We start from the raw sequence: 16,302 nt of genomic DNA on the forward strand, positions 1-16,302 counted from the left end.
AAAGGAGAAGAAGAAGGTGCCAAAAGAAGAAAAAGGTTATGTACAGTACATACACTGCGTCCACATATGGCAGCTGTTTTTTTATAGTAGGATTATTGTACAGGGTATTTATATAGGTGGATATTTATATAGTATGTATATAGTTATTGCTCTGGGTGTCAAATATAGAGAAACCAGTTATTGGACAGGGTATCAATTTGCACATTATACATTGAAAAACTTATTGCGGTTGTAGCGTCTCATTGTAGAGTCTGCAGCGGGGATGAATGACCTGCAGTAGCGCTCCTTTTTACAAACGGTGTAAAAGTCTTTGACTAAAGGAGCTGCTCAGCTCCTCTCCAGTCTGCTGCAGAGGGTGGAAGGTGGCGTCCATGATGGATGGAAGCTTGGTCAGCATCCTCCTCTCAGCCACTGAGTCCAGAGTGCAGCCTAGGACAGGAACGGCCTTTCTCACTACTATGTTCGCTCTGCGCTGCCAGGGGCCCAGCAGACGACAGCGGCTTCCTTACATTAAACATTATTTAATATTTCCCTTTCTCTGCTCTTTCAGCTGGAAAGATGGCTTGGGCTTCTGTGCGCTCATTCATCGACACCGTCCGGAACTCATAGACTATGGAAAACTGCGCAAGGTGAGCCGGTCCATTTTATTAAACTATTAGTTATAAAGAAAGAGCCGAGGGGACTAGGTAGTCCTTTTTTTTAAATCAAAACTGTGAAAAACCTGGAAGCATTTTATTATTTAGATTTTTTGTTAACTGCATGTTGGTAAGTAACTCTGAGTTATTAAGCTAATAGAAATGTTGAATTATTAGAGTAGAGTTTTTGGTTTTAAAGCGTCACTATGTTGTGCTGTTGACAGGACGACCCCATGACCAACCTGAACACTGCCTTTGACGTAGCAGAGAAGTACCTGGACATCCCCAAAATGTTGGATGCAGAAGGTGAGCAGGCATGAATGTCAAAATAAAAAAAGAATTTAAACTTTTCATTTCTTATAAAAGCTAAACATACCCTCCCTGAGGAGCTGTGCAGCAGGCAATGCTGCTGGGGGGGGGGGAGAAATCTGGCAGCTTTACCTGATTTATGATGCTTTGCAGAAGCATGCAAATGGGCCAAGTGTAATTACACGGTTATTCCTGATCCAGGCCAGCTGGATCTAAATGGTTTCCACTCAAAACTAAAGTTGACTGAACAAAGACTGGAGGGAAAATGTTGTGTGCGGGGCTAAAACTTTAGATGGCTAACCCACCTTGCTAAAGTATTCATACCCCCCATCATTAGCTTTACATGTTATCATATTTTAACCGTGAACTTTAGTATATTTTCTTGGATTTTATGTCAACAGCTTTTCAAGTCCTGTCATCCAATCTTCTAACGATTAAAGTCTTGAATTAAGCAGCCATTTTTACCCCACATACATGCTTTTTTATCTGAACGTATTCAGCGTAGTGTGGCAGCTGTAGATGTCTTTATGATGCTAGAAGGTAAACCTCCACCTGTCGAACGTCTTTTGGAGCCTCCAGCATGCTGTCTTCCTAGACTGCCCTGTTTTTAGCTCCATGCATTGTATCTTTGACCAGATCTGCTAAAGAGAAGCATCCCCATAGCATGATGCTGCCATTCCCATGTTGCACAGTGCAGGTAGCATGTTCAGGGTGTTGCTTTTGTTATAGCAATATCGATGCCTTTTTGTAAACTGCAAACAGTTTAGGCCTGTTGACAGATTGTCTCTTGCAATCTCTAGATAAAGTAGTTTATGTTGGACTTTATTTAATTTATTCGAGTCCAAGGGGTTGAATACAAATGCAGGGCAATTTATTTTAAATTTCCTTTAGAAAAAATTATTGCAAAACATGAATTGTTTTCATTTTCATTTTACAGTTGGGTGTTTTACGTAGAATCCCAATAAAATACGCCTAAACTTAAGGGAAAAAAGGGACATTTTTGTAGTAACTGTGTTTAGAACCCGTCTCTTTCTTTAAGAGTATTTTTGGGTTCCATGTTGCAGCTGTGCACACAGTGAGGTTATTTTCTGCAGAATGTAAACAGGCACTTCTTTTTGTGCAAATAAATGAAGCCTGGTTGACGTCATCCTGCATCTCCAAGTAAGGTTTGCTCTTGTGAGGAGCTGCAGAGAACGGATCGGTGTTTCTGTGTGAAAGGGCTGCAGAGGTTGACTGATATCCACATCTGGCCCGTTTGTTCTTCAGTCAAACACGAGTTATGTGAAGAGCTCTACGTCTTCCTTCTGGATTTACCAACTTTGTCTCCTTCATGACCCTTCATGCTCCACATCACCCCCCCACCCCTGACCTCCTCTCTCCCCCGCAGACATTGTGGGCACTGCCCGTCCGGATGAGAAGGCCATCATGACCTACGTCTCTAGCTTCTACCACGCCTTCTCAGGCGCCCAAAAGGTATCCTGGATGCAGAGTCCTCACCCTCATCTCCCACCTCCCCTTTTTTCCCACCTGTCTGCGCGTGTGTGTGTGTGTGTGTATGTGGGAGTGTGTGTGTGTGTGTGTGTGTGTGTGTGTGTGTGTGTGCGGGTGTGTGTCTCTTAACAGAACTCTTCTCTCTGCAGTGCTCAGCGCTCCTTTACTTTCCGCATGGTTCACTGCACCACAAATGCATGATGGGACAACATCTGTGTTGTTAGGGGCAACGAGTACAAGCGTGCCTCCAGACCAGCTTGTTGTTTCGCCGCTGCAGGCCCCTCAATCAGGTTCCATTCTGGGTTCAGTGAAGCTCTTCTGATTGGAATGATGGAGACTGATTGTTATAAGGACATAGAGAGACGGAACAGACAGATCTGTGTAGTCTTCAGAGTGACGGCTGAAATCGGGAGGGGGTCGCTGAGTGAAATGAAAACTGGCATTTCCAAGTCAAAACAATGAACTTCCAGTTAACTTTACCGTCCAGATTCAGCGTCTGTCCTCCAGCTCGTCTAATAAACATGATTGGTGCCTCCGATTCATCCTGGAGGCCCGTCAGTCTTTACGACTCAAGGAACTTTATAATCAACAAGTGAAGAAAAGCACATTTTATCTGGAAGGAGTCAGACTTTTCAGATCAGAGTTTCTGAAAACAGGCCGAGTCGCTTTAAGTGACATAAACTTTAAAACGTCCCTATAAAATCACCGCCTCTTTTACTTTGTGCTCCATCCAGTTTTTTAAAGGGGTTACTTCAAGTGGACTGGAGGACTCTTGTGACTCATAATTGCGCCCCCTGCTGGCTCCTTTTTGTTCTCTGCACACTTTTACTCTGCATTTTTCTCCTGTCTGTCCTCTCTCCCTTCCCTCTGTTCTTTGGGCAGATATCATTAGCACCTTGAGGCCAGATGAGAAGGCCGTCATGACTTATGTGTCATGTTACTACCACGCATTCTCAGGCAAACAGAAGGTGAGAATTAAACCAAAACAACCAACAAAGACCGTCGTCAAATACCTGTTAAACCAGTTTACAGGAACACAGTCTGTTTATTATATAGCTCTGTTGGAACAAACAATACAGCTTCAGTTGTTTTTATGTTGCTGAATCGAAGCAGTTATAGATGTTGGAACGCAGCTATTGTGGCCATGACTGATATGTATATATTTATTATTTATTTTCTTGATGAATTGTTTTATTCTAGAGTGGGATTAATATTTAAAAAGTAACTTCCTTAATTAAAAATGAAAAGGGAACTAATTCAGATTAATTAGCCAGACTATTTCAACATGCCAGAGCTTTACTGTCCTGTTGCTTTCCAGGGTTAGATTTTCCATTTTTCCAGACATTTCTGCTCCTTTTTTACCCATTTTCAAAATAGATGAAATATCACACCTGATAAATAGTTTATTGATAGTTTTTGCATATTTTCATATAATTTGTCTTATATTTGAATGGCTAAATTAAACCTTGATTTAAATTTTTTGCTCAGCAGTGCCTAACAGAGTTAATGCACTCTAATGTTAACAAGAAGAGAGGGATGTTTTTTTTTTTTTTTTTAAATGGTGGGTTTCTAGAAACCTTAAAATTAAAGTTCACTTAAATCTATGATTCTAAATCTAGGCCTAAAACTGCCTTTTAATAAAGTTACCAATGTGAACAGAGTGGATTCTGCGTTCACCTTTATTTGACCAGATCTATGCCTTCCAGAACTGATCCCAGTTAGACAGACACAGAGGTGATAAAAATGGCCAAATACTGAACTTGTTTTATTTTATTATTTGTAAAACATACACATTATGCCCAGCTGTACTCAAAATGTCATAAAATTGTAGAAATAAAAATCCAGAAACACTGGAACAGAAGGGTATAAAAGTATGTAGGAACACAGTAATCCTTACATGCTCGGTTTTATAAGCAGGCAAGGCAAGACAAGGCAAGGCTATTTTATTTATATGGCAGAATTCAGTACATGGACGATTCAAAGTGCTTTACATGCAGTGGATAAATTCAGAAAAATAAAAGTAAAAACATTTGTAAAACAATAAAAATCCATTTTCAACCACAAAAAAGCAGAAGAAAAGCAAGTGAAAATGCAGATTTGTGTTAAAGCTTCAGTTTCTAATGGGGACGAGGTCTGAGCTGTTTTCTAGCTGCAAAAGTTTAAGAACCTTACAGAGGAAAAAGCCTGTGGGTTTTCTAATCCCATGATAAATGCATTTAATCCCTGAAAATTCCCAATAAATCAATGCTCTAGTTAGTCGTTTGCAGCTTAGTGGGAGATGGAGGGAGAAAGTGTAAAAACGAAACGGCCAATCTGTTTGCTTTGAGTCTACGATAAGAACCTAAAGTTGTTACATTTTTTTATTTTAGGAAATTAAGTTCCTACAGCCTCATGTGGCGGGACTTCATGAACTTAGTTTTATTTTATTTAATTTTTTTAAAAACTTTTACAATGTCTCAAGTACGGTGCAACAAAATGAACTCTGCTTTTAACCCCCTTGGGGAGCAAGTTTAAACTTTAGCAGCTTTAGTTGAAATGTCCCCCCTTTAATAACCCCCTTATCTGTTTCTGTGAGTAGCTGAAAGAACCAGCCTGTAAAGCGTTATAGCAAAGACGGGCTGAATCCACCTAGGATCTCTGTAGAGTAATAAAAGCTGATCGCCACTCAGGGGATCCTGCTAAATCTCCTGTTCTTTAAATCTCTCTGGGGATCCTTCTCCTAATAGGACAAGCGGCTCTCCTGAGAAGCCTGGATCTGTAAGCCGCTGTTTGCTGCCACGCTCAATTACAGCGCTGGCATAGATTTCACATAAAAACAGGGAGGAGGAGGAGGAGCGCCTCCTCTTCCTCTCTGACACCTTAGTTTGCCGCCGCTGGGCAGAATTTCCCCATAAACTCCATCCAACTGGCATTATTGGATTGGCTCATATTGTGTTTTTACTAAATAGTGTTTTCATTTCCTGAAGTTGCACTCTTTTAAATTTTTAAGGGCTGTTCTTATATTTTAAGACAAGTTTTGGGATTTTCTTTTTCAATTTTGTGTTTTGTAATGTTAAAAATGTTTGCTTTACATCCATATTCTCATTTTAGAATAAAGTAATGCAGCTTTATGCTGAAACTAGAGAACTTAGGCTTTATGTTGTCTGGGTAAGAATATGTATTCAGTCTTGCATGCATTTGTTAACGTCCTCTTAACTGTCCATGTATTTGTCATTGAGTTTGGACTTATCGGTTTCCTAAATAAACAGCAGTTCTTATTTTGGTCTCCTGCCCGCTGACTCTGATGTCAGAACAAAATGCAACATAAAGGAGGTCCAGACTTTTACAAACACAGAAGCACAACCTGGCTTCCCCTTTTAAGGCAGCTCCTTTGAGCACTGAGAGGGAATCTTCGCCTCTGCCAAGTTTCCCCTCAGATGTTTGGACTAAAGAGGCAGCCCCTTATGTGGGACGCAGGTCTCTGAGCTGTGAAACGCTGCTAGAGGAGTTTTGAAGTAGTTTATCTGCCCATGTCCTCTTTTGGTCCAGTTGGTTTCCTTTTATTTTAAAGCAAACGACGGAACTTGAATGTGATCATGATCATGCTTTCATTCCTCAGCCACACCAGCTTCCTTTCCTTCCAAACTTTGCATGCTGATCTCACTGCTGCTTATGTCTCTATGCCTGCATCTCATTGCAAAATTCAATTCAGTTTATTCATTTAGCTCTAAATTTCCATCATTACCATTTTAAGGGATTAAATAAAGTTCTATAGATTCTATATTAAGTTGAAATCAATCCAGATTTGTACATTACAATGTATTTTCGATCAGATCCAATAAAGTTTGATCCATTCCATACCCTGAATTTATTTACTCGTCTATAATAAAGATTTGTGGAACAATGTTGCATGAGGTCATTGATTGGACAGCACTTCCTCATCCATGTAAAGCATGCGGTGACAGTGGAGAGAACAAACCTTCTATACCTCCTACTGTTTGAGCAGCCGACTGCAGGAACTAGCTTTGAATTTCCCCTCATTATTAAAGGCATTTGTTTCATTCCTCTATCCCCATATTTTTGCTCATTAGAGATTGCTGTTGCGTCAATAGCTTCATGCAACATGATGCTGTAGCCGCTCCTCTCAAATTGCTACGCAAATCCAGACAGCTTTTAAACTATTTGGTTTTTACGTGGTTTTTCTCCCACTTTAAAATCTAAATAAAACAATAGTTTTGCTTAGACTGTTTTTAATTGTTAATTTTCTCAATTTAATTCCACTTTTTTTCTATATCTCTGCCGTAGTTTCCTAAGCCAAATCTCTCAATCAGAAGGATGTAAAATGTTCTATATGCTGAGACCTCTAAACTTATTTCCAGCAGCTTATTCAGCCTCGGGCGATTAAATCGAAATAGTTTTTGGAGACATTCTTAATGAGACACAAACTGAGAGTTTTCCTCATTCTATCAGTTTTAGGGCATTTGCTGTTTAATTGTGTGACTCTTGGGAATTGACTGTGGGTGGTGCGGATAAATCACTGCAGCTAAATGTGGAAACACAAATGGTATCAGTTTAACTTTGCTGAGCATTCTGTAGATGGAGGCTCAGGTTTTCTAAACCCAGTAACTGATATTGTTTCTGCTTCACCCTCGGCTTGTAGGCAGAGACGGCGGCCAACAGGATCTGCAAGGTGCTGGCTGTTAACCAGGAGAATGAGCAGCTGATGGAGGACTATGAGAAGCTGGCCAGCGACGTGAGCAACCCCCATTTTCTCTCTTTATTTGCCCCTGATATCTTCTCAGAAACGCTTATTTATCTCCCTCTCTGAGCAAATCCCTCCTCCCTCATTTCTTCACTTAGATGCAGATAATAAACATGTAGCCGACCAGACAAAGTCTGAATGGTACAACATCGTCGTGATTGATATAAAATCATACCTTTTTTTTGTTGCACATTTTTAAGCTGTTTCAACTGATTTATTTGCCGTAGAATAAGTTTCTTTGGCTTCTCCAAATCCATCAGTGAACAGAAACTATTATTAACAGAGTGGCTTTCAGAAGGCTTAACAATCTTTAATGTTTTTAGAATTATCCTATGAAAGAAAGGCATCTCGTAGTGGATGACTGGAAAGGAAGAAAATCTGCAAAAAAATAAAATAAAATACACATCGAAATAAGAAAAGTGTGGGATGCTTTACTCTGATATCTACGGAAGAGGATTAGGGCCTCTGGGAGAAAAAAAAAAAGTGAACTGATTTTTAAATTTTATTTCAGTTTAGTATGGGAAAAAATTCTGACTGAATTCTGACAATAAAAAAAGTCAGAATTCTGAGATTAAAGTCAGAATTCATACTAAAATAAAATTTAAAAATCAGTAAACTTTTTTTTTTCTTCCAGTGGCCCTAATCGTCTTCCGTAGATATCCCTACTTTAAACCCAATGTGTTTTAGCTCGGTATAAATCAATACAGAATTTGACTTTAGTTTCACTTTTCTTTCAATTAAGAAGTTTTATATCTACATAAAAATAGAAATAACGATATTTTTTGTAAATATATGCATATAAAGTGTTTTTACAGAGGAAGACAGCATTGAATTCGCACAAAATCACATTGTATGGATTTGACTGTTTGTTTTACAATGTTGTTAGATCACAAATGCTCTCATATGAACCTAAAGTCTTTTACAGAACTATTAACAAACAGCCAAACCCTGAACAGTGGATTTTACTGGCATTCTCCATCCAGTTCAACTCAGATCAAGCTATGTTACAAAGAAGAACTGGAAAAAAGGAGAAGAGATGCTAAACTTGCAGCTGAAATGCAGCTTTAGTTTGATTCTACTAAGAATAAAGTCAATGGGCTGAAAACGAATGCATCCCAAACTTCAGAGTGGCTCCAACATTTAGATTCTGTTTACGGAATATACATTTTTAATAAGATTGTTTCACGTGTGGTTAGTTGAATGTTGTGTTTTCTGCTTCATTTTACTTTTTAAAAATGGTTAGAACACAATAAAAGTGTCCCATCCCTGTTTAAAATAATTTAGTCTATCTTCTTAAACTGCATGATAGAACTTGCAAAAACTTAAATTATGGTTAAATGTTTTTACATATACATTAGCTGACATAAGTTCAAATTCTCCTTTTGTTTCCCCTTATCTACATAAATCTCACCTCATTTTATTGGTTGTACTACAATCCTCTAAGAACCGCGGCTCATACTGATTCTTCTCTAAACTTGATCCTCCATCTCTGTCCTGCAATCGTTTAATGAGCGAACCATTGACCCCTCAGCTGCTGGAGTGGATCCGTCGCACCATCCCCTGGCTGGAAAACCGATTGCCTGAGAACACCATGCAGGCGATGCAGCAGAAGCTGGAGGACTTCAGGGATTACCGCCGCCTCCACAAGCCGCCCAAAGTGCAGGAGAAATGCCAGCTGGAGATCAATTTCAACACCCTACAGACCAAACTGAGGCTCAGCAACCGGCCCGCCTTCATGCCCTCAGAGGGAAGGATGGTCTCGGTATGTCCCAGTAGTTTTAGAAAGGATGAAATACAAAAATGCTAAAAGTTCTCTCAGTTTGAGAGCCAATCACGTTCTGTGTAAAACATTTTTAAAGAACACTTACTAGTGCTTTGCTGGCCGACATTAGTTTTATGTGTTTATACAAACTTTTTCCCTAGATCATGGAAAACTGTCCACATCAGACAAAGGTTAAAACCATAAAACAGCAGCTTAAATATTATCTACAGAAAGTTTTTTCTTTCTTGCAGCCTAAATAACCTGCAGACGTGTCTCGACTAGTTGTAGTAAATAAAGTCTCCTTTTAGCTTCAGTTTCTATGTTTCCTCTGACCTCATGTTTAAACACATACAGGAGACTTAAACTCTGGCTAACTTTAGTCTGTCTTAGTTGATGTTAGATCAAAATAAATTGAACTTTATTAATCTCCCAATGGAGACATTAATTGTGTATTTAACCCTTTGGGAGCAGCGGGCTGCCATGGTGCAGAACCAACCTACCATCAGTACTGAATGCAGCCCATGATTTGTTGGATGTGATGTTTTTTGTTTGGGCCCGTCAGCCCATCAATAGTGGTGTAATATTAAAGCAATGTGAAACTGAAAATAGTTTAGGTTATAAATATATTTCTGCATTTATTTCTGCTTCACTGTCTCTGCGTTAATAAGGGATATAAAGGTTAAACGACCTTCTGTTTGCTGTCCAGCATTAAATCCATCAAAATATGATTTGGATCCAAAATGAGGACAATATGGATCCACTTTCTTCACTGATGAAGAAATACTCGTCAGATTTGATGGAACTTGTGATTTTATCCTGAGAATATCTTCCCAGTAATCTATAAATGTTGGTATCTTCAGTTAGCATTGGCTAATAATTAAAATTACGACAGGACTGCAACTTGAATAAAGAAGTTCAGTCTAAAAACCTTTATGGCAGTTTCTGTTATTCTACAATCCTAGACATCATATTTTATTTGGTTAAATACAGAAACAGAAGGATAATTTATTCTGTAAAGGGGTTTAATTCAGGCTGTGAGAAACTCCATCTGAGATCAGAACATGTGAAGCGTTTCCATCACTGGAGAAATGTGTTTTTTTGTGCATCTCTGCATCTCCTTTTCACATATAATCAGTCTGTGAAAATAAGCACATGTTAACATGTTGACTGTTTGAAGATTTATTTATGATTTAGTGTAATTGGTAGGGATGCACGATATAATCGGCCCCCTATCGGTATCGGCCTTAAAAATGAATATCGGACATCGGCCACCCCACCGATATTTAACCCGATATTTGATCAGCTTCTGAGTTTCTAAAGTCTAAAAAAAACTACTTCTTCTTCTTCCTCAAAAACTTCTTTTTTACAGACTTAAAAACTTCTAAAGACGAGGGAAAAAATATTGATCCATTAAAATATCCCAATATCTTCATATGCTGATATATTGCCATTTAAAAACACCATATCAATCTCTTTTACTAATGAAATATTGCTATATGTCATCGTTATGCTACGAAATCCCCCGAAAATTCACCAAATGTTGCCATATTTTTATATGTTGATATATTGACGCGGTATCGATCTATTTTACTAACAAAATCTCACAAGATTTTGCAAAATATCACGAGAGTTTGTAACAGAACGATGAAATTTCACCAGATTTTGAAAGTAAAATAGATCGATACCGCGTTTTAAAAATCTATTTGATATCAGCATATGAAAATATATTTGAGTATATTATTTTTCAAAGTGTCAGAAATGGATAACAAAACTGCTATTTTCAATGACTACTTATTTTTGTCCAGCTTTAACATCGGTATCGATATCGGTTATCGGCTACATGAGTTTTAAAATATCGGCATATCGGATATCGGCCAAAATCCCAATATCGTGCATCCCTAGTAATTGGTGTGAGCTGGTGTTGGATTTCTGATATACTTTTGATATTGGAGCTTTTTATAACTGACTAAAGAAGCTGGCGGGTTACCGCCTGCTGGTAAAATATAAACCACAACTAAATTATCTAAATTTAGTGTTAAGTAATGCCGTTTGTTTTAAGAACAGGTTTGCTTTTCTGTAAAATATGTATTAAAAAAGAGTTTCTGCATTTATTATGCAGAACATTGTTTTCCATTTGGCTCTAAATATTGGGCTTTGTGCAGGACATCAACAACGCTTGGGGAAATCTAGAGGGAGCAGAGAAGGGCTACGAAGAGTGGCTCCTCAATGAGATTCGCCGGCTGGAGCGACTCGACCATCTGGCAGAAAAATTCCGTCAGAAAGCGGCGATCCACGAAGCCTGGACCGAAGGTAGCAGATCTTGGAAAGTGCTGCAGAAAGTTCACTTCCTTAGATATTCAATTCAAGGATTTTTTTGGTTCATTGACTGTTTTCTGAGCAGGCAAAGAGGAATTGCTGCAGAAGCGGGACTACGAGACTGCCTCCCTGTCAGAGATCAAAGCTCTGCTGAAGAAACACGAGGCCTTTGAGAGCGACCTGGCAGCTCACCAGGATCGTGTCGAGCAAATTGCAGCTATTGCGCAGGAGTTAAAGTAAGATCTAATAAACAGGGGAGGCGGGAACATGGAAATAAAATGATCAATGTGCTGAATATGAGGAGAAATCTATTTCTTTTTGTTTTGCAGTGAGCTGGACTACTATGACTCCCCCAGCGTAAATGCTCGCTGCCAGCGGATCTGCGATCAGTGGGACGCACTGGGAGCTATGACCATGAAACGCACCGAGGCGCTGCAGGTGATGTAGGACAGACGGGTTTCTGAGAATCACCTTGTCTGAACAAAAGTTCTGGAAATATTGAGTTAAATGTCTCTTTATTCTGAAATAACTCACTCTGCTGCTAGAAAATATCAAGTCTAAAAATATACGTAGTTTTAATCCCTGCCAGTTTAAAAGTCATTAAAGGTTGGTTTTCTATTTCTGCCTACTGACCACCAGAGGGCGGTGCTGAAACCACTGAATGTTTACTTTGTTGATATAATTACTCAAACTGCACAGAGTCGCACCTGTGACACGCTGGATGACCAATCAGAGGCTATATATGCTGCAATCATCCAGCGCTCTGTTCCTCTCGCATGCCGTTCGCCTGGTATGGCATCAGCTTTTGAGTTTTTCCTTGGTCCTCGTTGCTGGACGCCATGTCACTTCTGGCTGGAGCCGTGGTCATTTCAACCCTCCTTGGGCTGCAACAGGTTGATCTTACAGGATTTGCAAGGAATGTACAGTATGCTGTCAGACTATTTTCTATTCCTATCTGAATTGGTTGAGCCCCGTGAACTTTGACCTGGATGCCTCCCATACCTGTGTGGAGTGCAGCGTCATGGACTCTTCATGCAGATGATGGATGTGACCTTCTCCCTCCCTGCCTTGCCTTGTGTGTGTCTGAAAATTCCTCCATGACCTGCAGTTTGGTGCCCCACGCACTCAGGGTGGCTCGCTTGGCCCTGATTTGCCCTCATGATGATTCAGACCTCCCCCCCTCTGGGCAGGTCGCCCCCTCAGACCACGGTCTCTGCATCCCCTTTAGGGGTCCCAGCTCCTGGACAAGGAGCTTTCCTCCATCCTGATCAAGGTCCAATAGAGGCTGTAGACGCTATGTGGTAACAGGTGCTACTACTCAACATTTATTGTTGTGGCAAAGAATGTGAGGCGACTCCATCAGTAGCTAAAGGTCCTTCCATTTGACATGCTGGAAGGTTCTTCAGGCTGTTGCAAAAGGAGACTAGTTTATGTCAATAGATCTGATGGACACCTACTTTCATATGGCAGAACACCCCCACTTTCTCAGGTTTGCCTATCAGTCGACCTCGCCTATTTTGCTGAGGCTGTTTACTCAGACATCCAATATTTTCGGGATGCAGTTAAACGCAACAACCCTGATGGCTTGTCAGTCTGTTCCAGGGTGGACGACCTAGTCAGTAGGGCTGTAAATAATAATCGTTTTGTATCGATGCATCGATCCAACAGCCGACGATCCGATGCATCGACACGTCCGCAGTTTATTTTTATCCATTTGCTCCTGGGCGTAATTCTCCCTCCTGTGCTGCGGTGGCGCTAAACCTATTTTGCCCTCCTTCCTCGCTTCCTGGTTATACTCTTACAGCAGTGTGTCGCAGTGAGCTTGACGCAGACATTTTAGATTTTTGCCCAATATTGAAGCGTGGTCTGTGCTACACGCTGTGGGTCTAGATACGGCCGAGGCGGCGAGGAAGTGGGGGCGAGTTTAGTCCGACGACGGAGGGACATGAGGGCCAAAAAGAGCGGAGATCCAGCTGGAAAAATGGTCATTCTCGGGTACCTCGCTCTTCTAGTTGGTCAAACTTCAAGAGTTGTTTTCCGGTCATAAAAACAAACCAAGCCCGCCTCCTGTCTGCGGTCAGCTACAATTTGGGGGAGGAGCAGCGGAGCGTCTGTGGAGGGGGCGGGACATCTGGAGCCGAGGTATTGCATTGCACTTATTGCACTGATATTGTGCAGTATTTGTTGATGCAAGGCCTTTCAGAATCTATAACGCAGGGGGATTATTATTATTCAGAAACATTGTTTAGCCTGTAAGGTGTAAAAAAAAAATGAACCAATTAATCGAATCGAATCGTATGGTGGTGTATTCTAGAGTATTTAAAATAATCGAACCGTTGGGACAGGAAATAAATAAATGAATCAAATCGCCATGATGGGTGTGATTTACACCCCTACTATTCAGGGGGGTGTCCCTATGTCACCTTCCTGCAGATGCTTGGCGAACTGACTTTGGTCACCTGTGTTGTGCCGCCGGGTTTGCTCTCTCTGCTCCCTTTTCAAAGTTTGCTCAATAGCTTTCACCCCATCCTGCACAGGCCTTGCAGCCTCACAGTGACCTCATGCCCTGGCCCCATAGCGAGACAGGACTTACTTGTTCAAGGCTTTTACCCTGGGAGTAGTGGTGCGTCACAGAAAGGTGGTCAGCACATATACCACAGACTGGGGGCTCTGCGTGGCAACTCAGAGCTGTTTGCAGTCTATGGGGTCAATGAGAGTTCACCAAACATGTAAATACCCTGCAGCTGTGTGCTATGCACGTGGCCCTCAGGTGCTTGGATCGTTTAGGTGTATGTGGCAGCAATCTCATGTCATCGTGCTTCAGTTGATGACCGTTCGGTGGGGGCCATAGTCTCATCTCCCTTTATTGCGTGGTGTTTTTAGGATGTGTCCACCACTCGCTCCCCGAGTGCCTGATTGGGATCTGCTTTTGGTTCTGGACACATTCTGCTGTTTCTTCATTTCAAACCCTTCCTGCAAGCGACCTAAAGTTGGTCTCATAAAAGATTTTCTTTTTGTTAACCATTGTTTCAGCTGGGAGGGTTGGTACGCTACATCACCTTGTGGCGTTTCTGCCCAAGGTGTTTCCCCATTCGCACTTTAACCAACCATAGTTAGATGATCATTTATTTTATCTGTAGAGTGCTACTAGAGTGTAACTGGTGATTCATAGGAAACAAAATGAAGCATTGTTGGAATTAGTGTCAGCTAAAATCTGTACAATTGATTGTCCAACAGAGAACAGAGAAGCTGCTGGAAACCATCGACCAGCTTTACCTTGAATTTGCCAAAAGAGCAGCTCCATTCAACAACTGGATGGAGGGCGCCATGGAGGACCTGCAGGACACCTTCATTGTTCACACAATTGAAGAAATCCAGGTGAGCAAGGGAGAAGAAACCGAGCTTAAACAAATGAGAACTTATTTAATGTGAACAAGAGATAAAGTGTTCATCAGACTGTGAAAGACTTGATTTGGACCCAGCCTCACAGACTGGAGGCCCAACCTGGGGGAACGTTTTAGGGCTTTAGTTGGACTTGAGGTGAAAGTTTCAGAGTTGATTTGGAATTTACTTTGAAACGTTTGAGGTACGACTTGAAGCTGCGACACAATTGATTCCTGGCTTTGTATAAAGATGTTGACTCTAGTTGACTTGGATTCAGCTTAGAGATGAAGATTTGGACAAACTTGAACTTGATGGGTTTTGAACTTATTTTCTTTAATATTTGTTTCTGTTTAGAAGACAGTTTTTTCTTTTACTAAGGGATTTTATTTGCATGTATCTCCTTCCTTTCTCAGGGACTGAGCACAGCCCATGAGCAGTTCAAAGCCACACTGCCAGAGGCCGACAAAGAGCGGCAATCTATCTTGGGCATTCACAATGAGATAGCCAAGATAGTTCAGACCTATCATGTGAATATGGCCGGCACCAACCCCTACACAACCATCAACCCACAGGAGATCAATGCTAAATGGGACAAGGTGACGGCATTTCTTCTTTCACATGAGATGGAGAGATTTATCACCCATCTTTTATTCTAAGCAGGAAGTTATTCTGTCTTTTTATGAATCGTTTTTGCTTTTCTATCATTGGCGTATAATCTGCAGGTGAGGCAGCTGGTTCCTCAGCGCGACCAGGCTCTGATCGAGGAACACGCCCGGCAGCAGAACAACGAGCGTCTGCGCAGGCAGTTTGCCACACAGGCCAACGTCATTGGGCCCTGGATCCAGAACAAGATGGAGGTTGCCTACTTTACATCTCAATTACCTTCTTTTTTATTGCAGATTGATGACAAAAGTAAAAGTGTTAAGGAAAGAATCTTTAGCTGATGATGTAAAAAGCCATACAGGTTAATAATTTATTGCATCGTTTGTGCGTCTGGGCAGGAAATCGGCAGGATCTCCATCGAAATGCACGGCACCCTGGAGGACCAACTGACACACCTTCGCCAGTACGAGAAGAGCATCATCAACTACAAGCCAAAGATCGACCAGCTGGAGGGAGACCACCAGCTCATTCAGGAAGCTCTCATCTTTGACAACAAACACACCAACTACACAATGGAGGTAAACGCACAAAAAAAGAAAAACTAAAGTTTTCCTTACATTTATTTCCACTTTAGTATTTGTTTACTGCAATAGTTCTTTTTATTATGTTTCAGAGAGCTGTGGTTTGTTATGCAGCACAATAGTGCAGGTTAGGTTATTTAAGGAGTTAAAATCCAGGTTATTGTACCTTATTGTTCACCTCCAGCTTCCAGAGAACTGGAAGGAAGAAAATAGCCCATAAACATTCTGGTTTTTAGGCTTAATCCAATTTAAATATTACTGATCTATGGACCAGTTTAAAAACTCTTATTTTCCTTGATATAAAATAAGTGACTTTATAACTGAATTTGGTGCCGTGGAAAGGTATTGATTAATCAGAATATGTAATATTAAATTTGGGGTGTATACGATTGACACAGCAGGATGGATGGATGGATGGATGGATGGATGGATGGATGGATGGATGGATGGATGGATGGATGGATGGATGGATGGATGGAT

The 16,302-nt window shown here is 40.9% G+C and overlaps 1 protein-coding gene across 3 annotated transcripts in view; it reads left to right on the forward strand.

The window, feature by feature from the left end:
• Positions 1-16,302, forward strand: part of actn1 (actinin, alpha 1) — an 88,965-nt gene that overhangs the window by 63,904 nt on the left and 8,759 nt on the right. For all 3 annotated transcript variants that reach the window (XM_015385335.1, XM_015385333.1, XM_015385334.1), the window contains exons 6-17: positions 551-629; positions 860-941; positions 2,332-2,417; positions 7,075-7,167; positions 8,708-8,938; positions 11,101-11,248; positions 11,340-11,490; positions 11,584-11,692; positions 14,492-14,632; positions 15,052-15,234; positions 15,361-15,495; positions 15,640-15,819. In XM_015385335.1, the coding sequence (XP_015240821.1) occupies positions 551-629; positions 860-941; positions 2,332-2,417; positions 7,075-7,167; positions 8,708-8,938; positions 11,101-11,248; positions 11,340-11,490; positions 11,584-11,692; positions 14,492-14,632; positions 15,052-15,234; positions 15,361-15,495; positions 15,640-15,819 (1,618 nt within the window). The remainder of the gene's footprint in view (positions 1-550; positions 630-859; positions 942-2,331; positions 2,418-7,074; positions 7,168-8,707; positions 8,939-11,100; positions 11,249-11,339; positions 11,491-11,583; positions 11,693-14,491; positions 14,633-15,051; positions 15,235-15,360; positions 15,496-15,639; positions 15,820-16,302) is intronic.

The sequence above is a fragment of the Cyprinodon variegatus genome, unplaced genomic scaffold, assembly GCF_000732505.1.
Source record: "Cyprinodon variegatus isolate N-32 unplaced genomic scaffold, C_variegatus-1.0 Scaffold336, whole genome shotgun sequence".
NCBI lineage: Eukaryota > Metazoa > Chordata > Actinopteri > Cyprinodontiformes > Cyprinodontidae > Cyprinodon > Cyprinodon variegatus.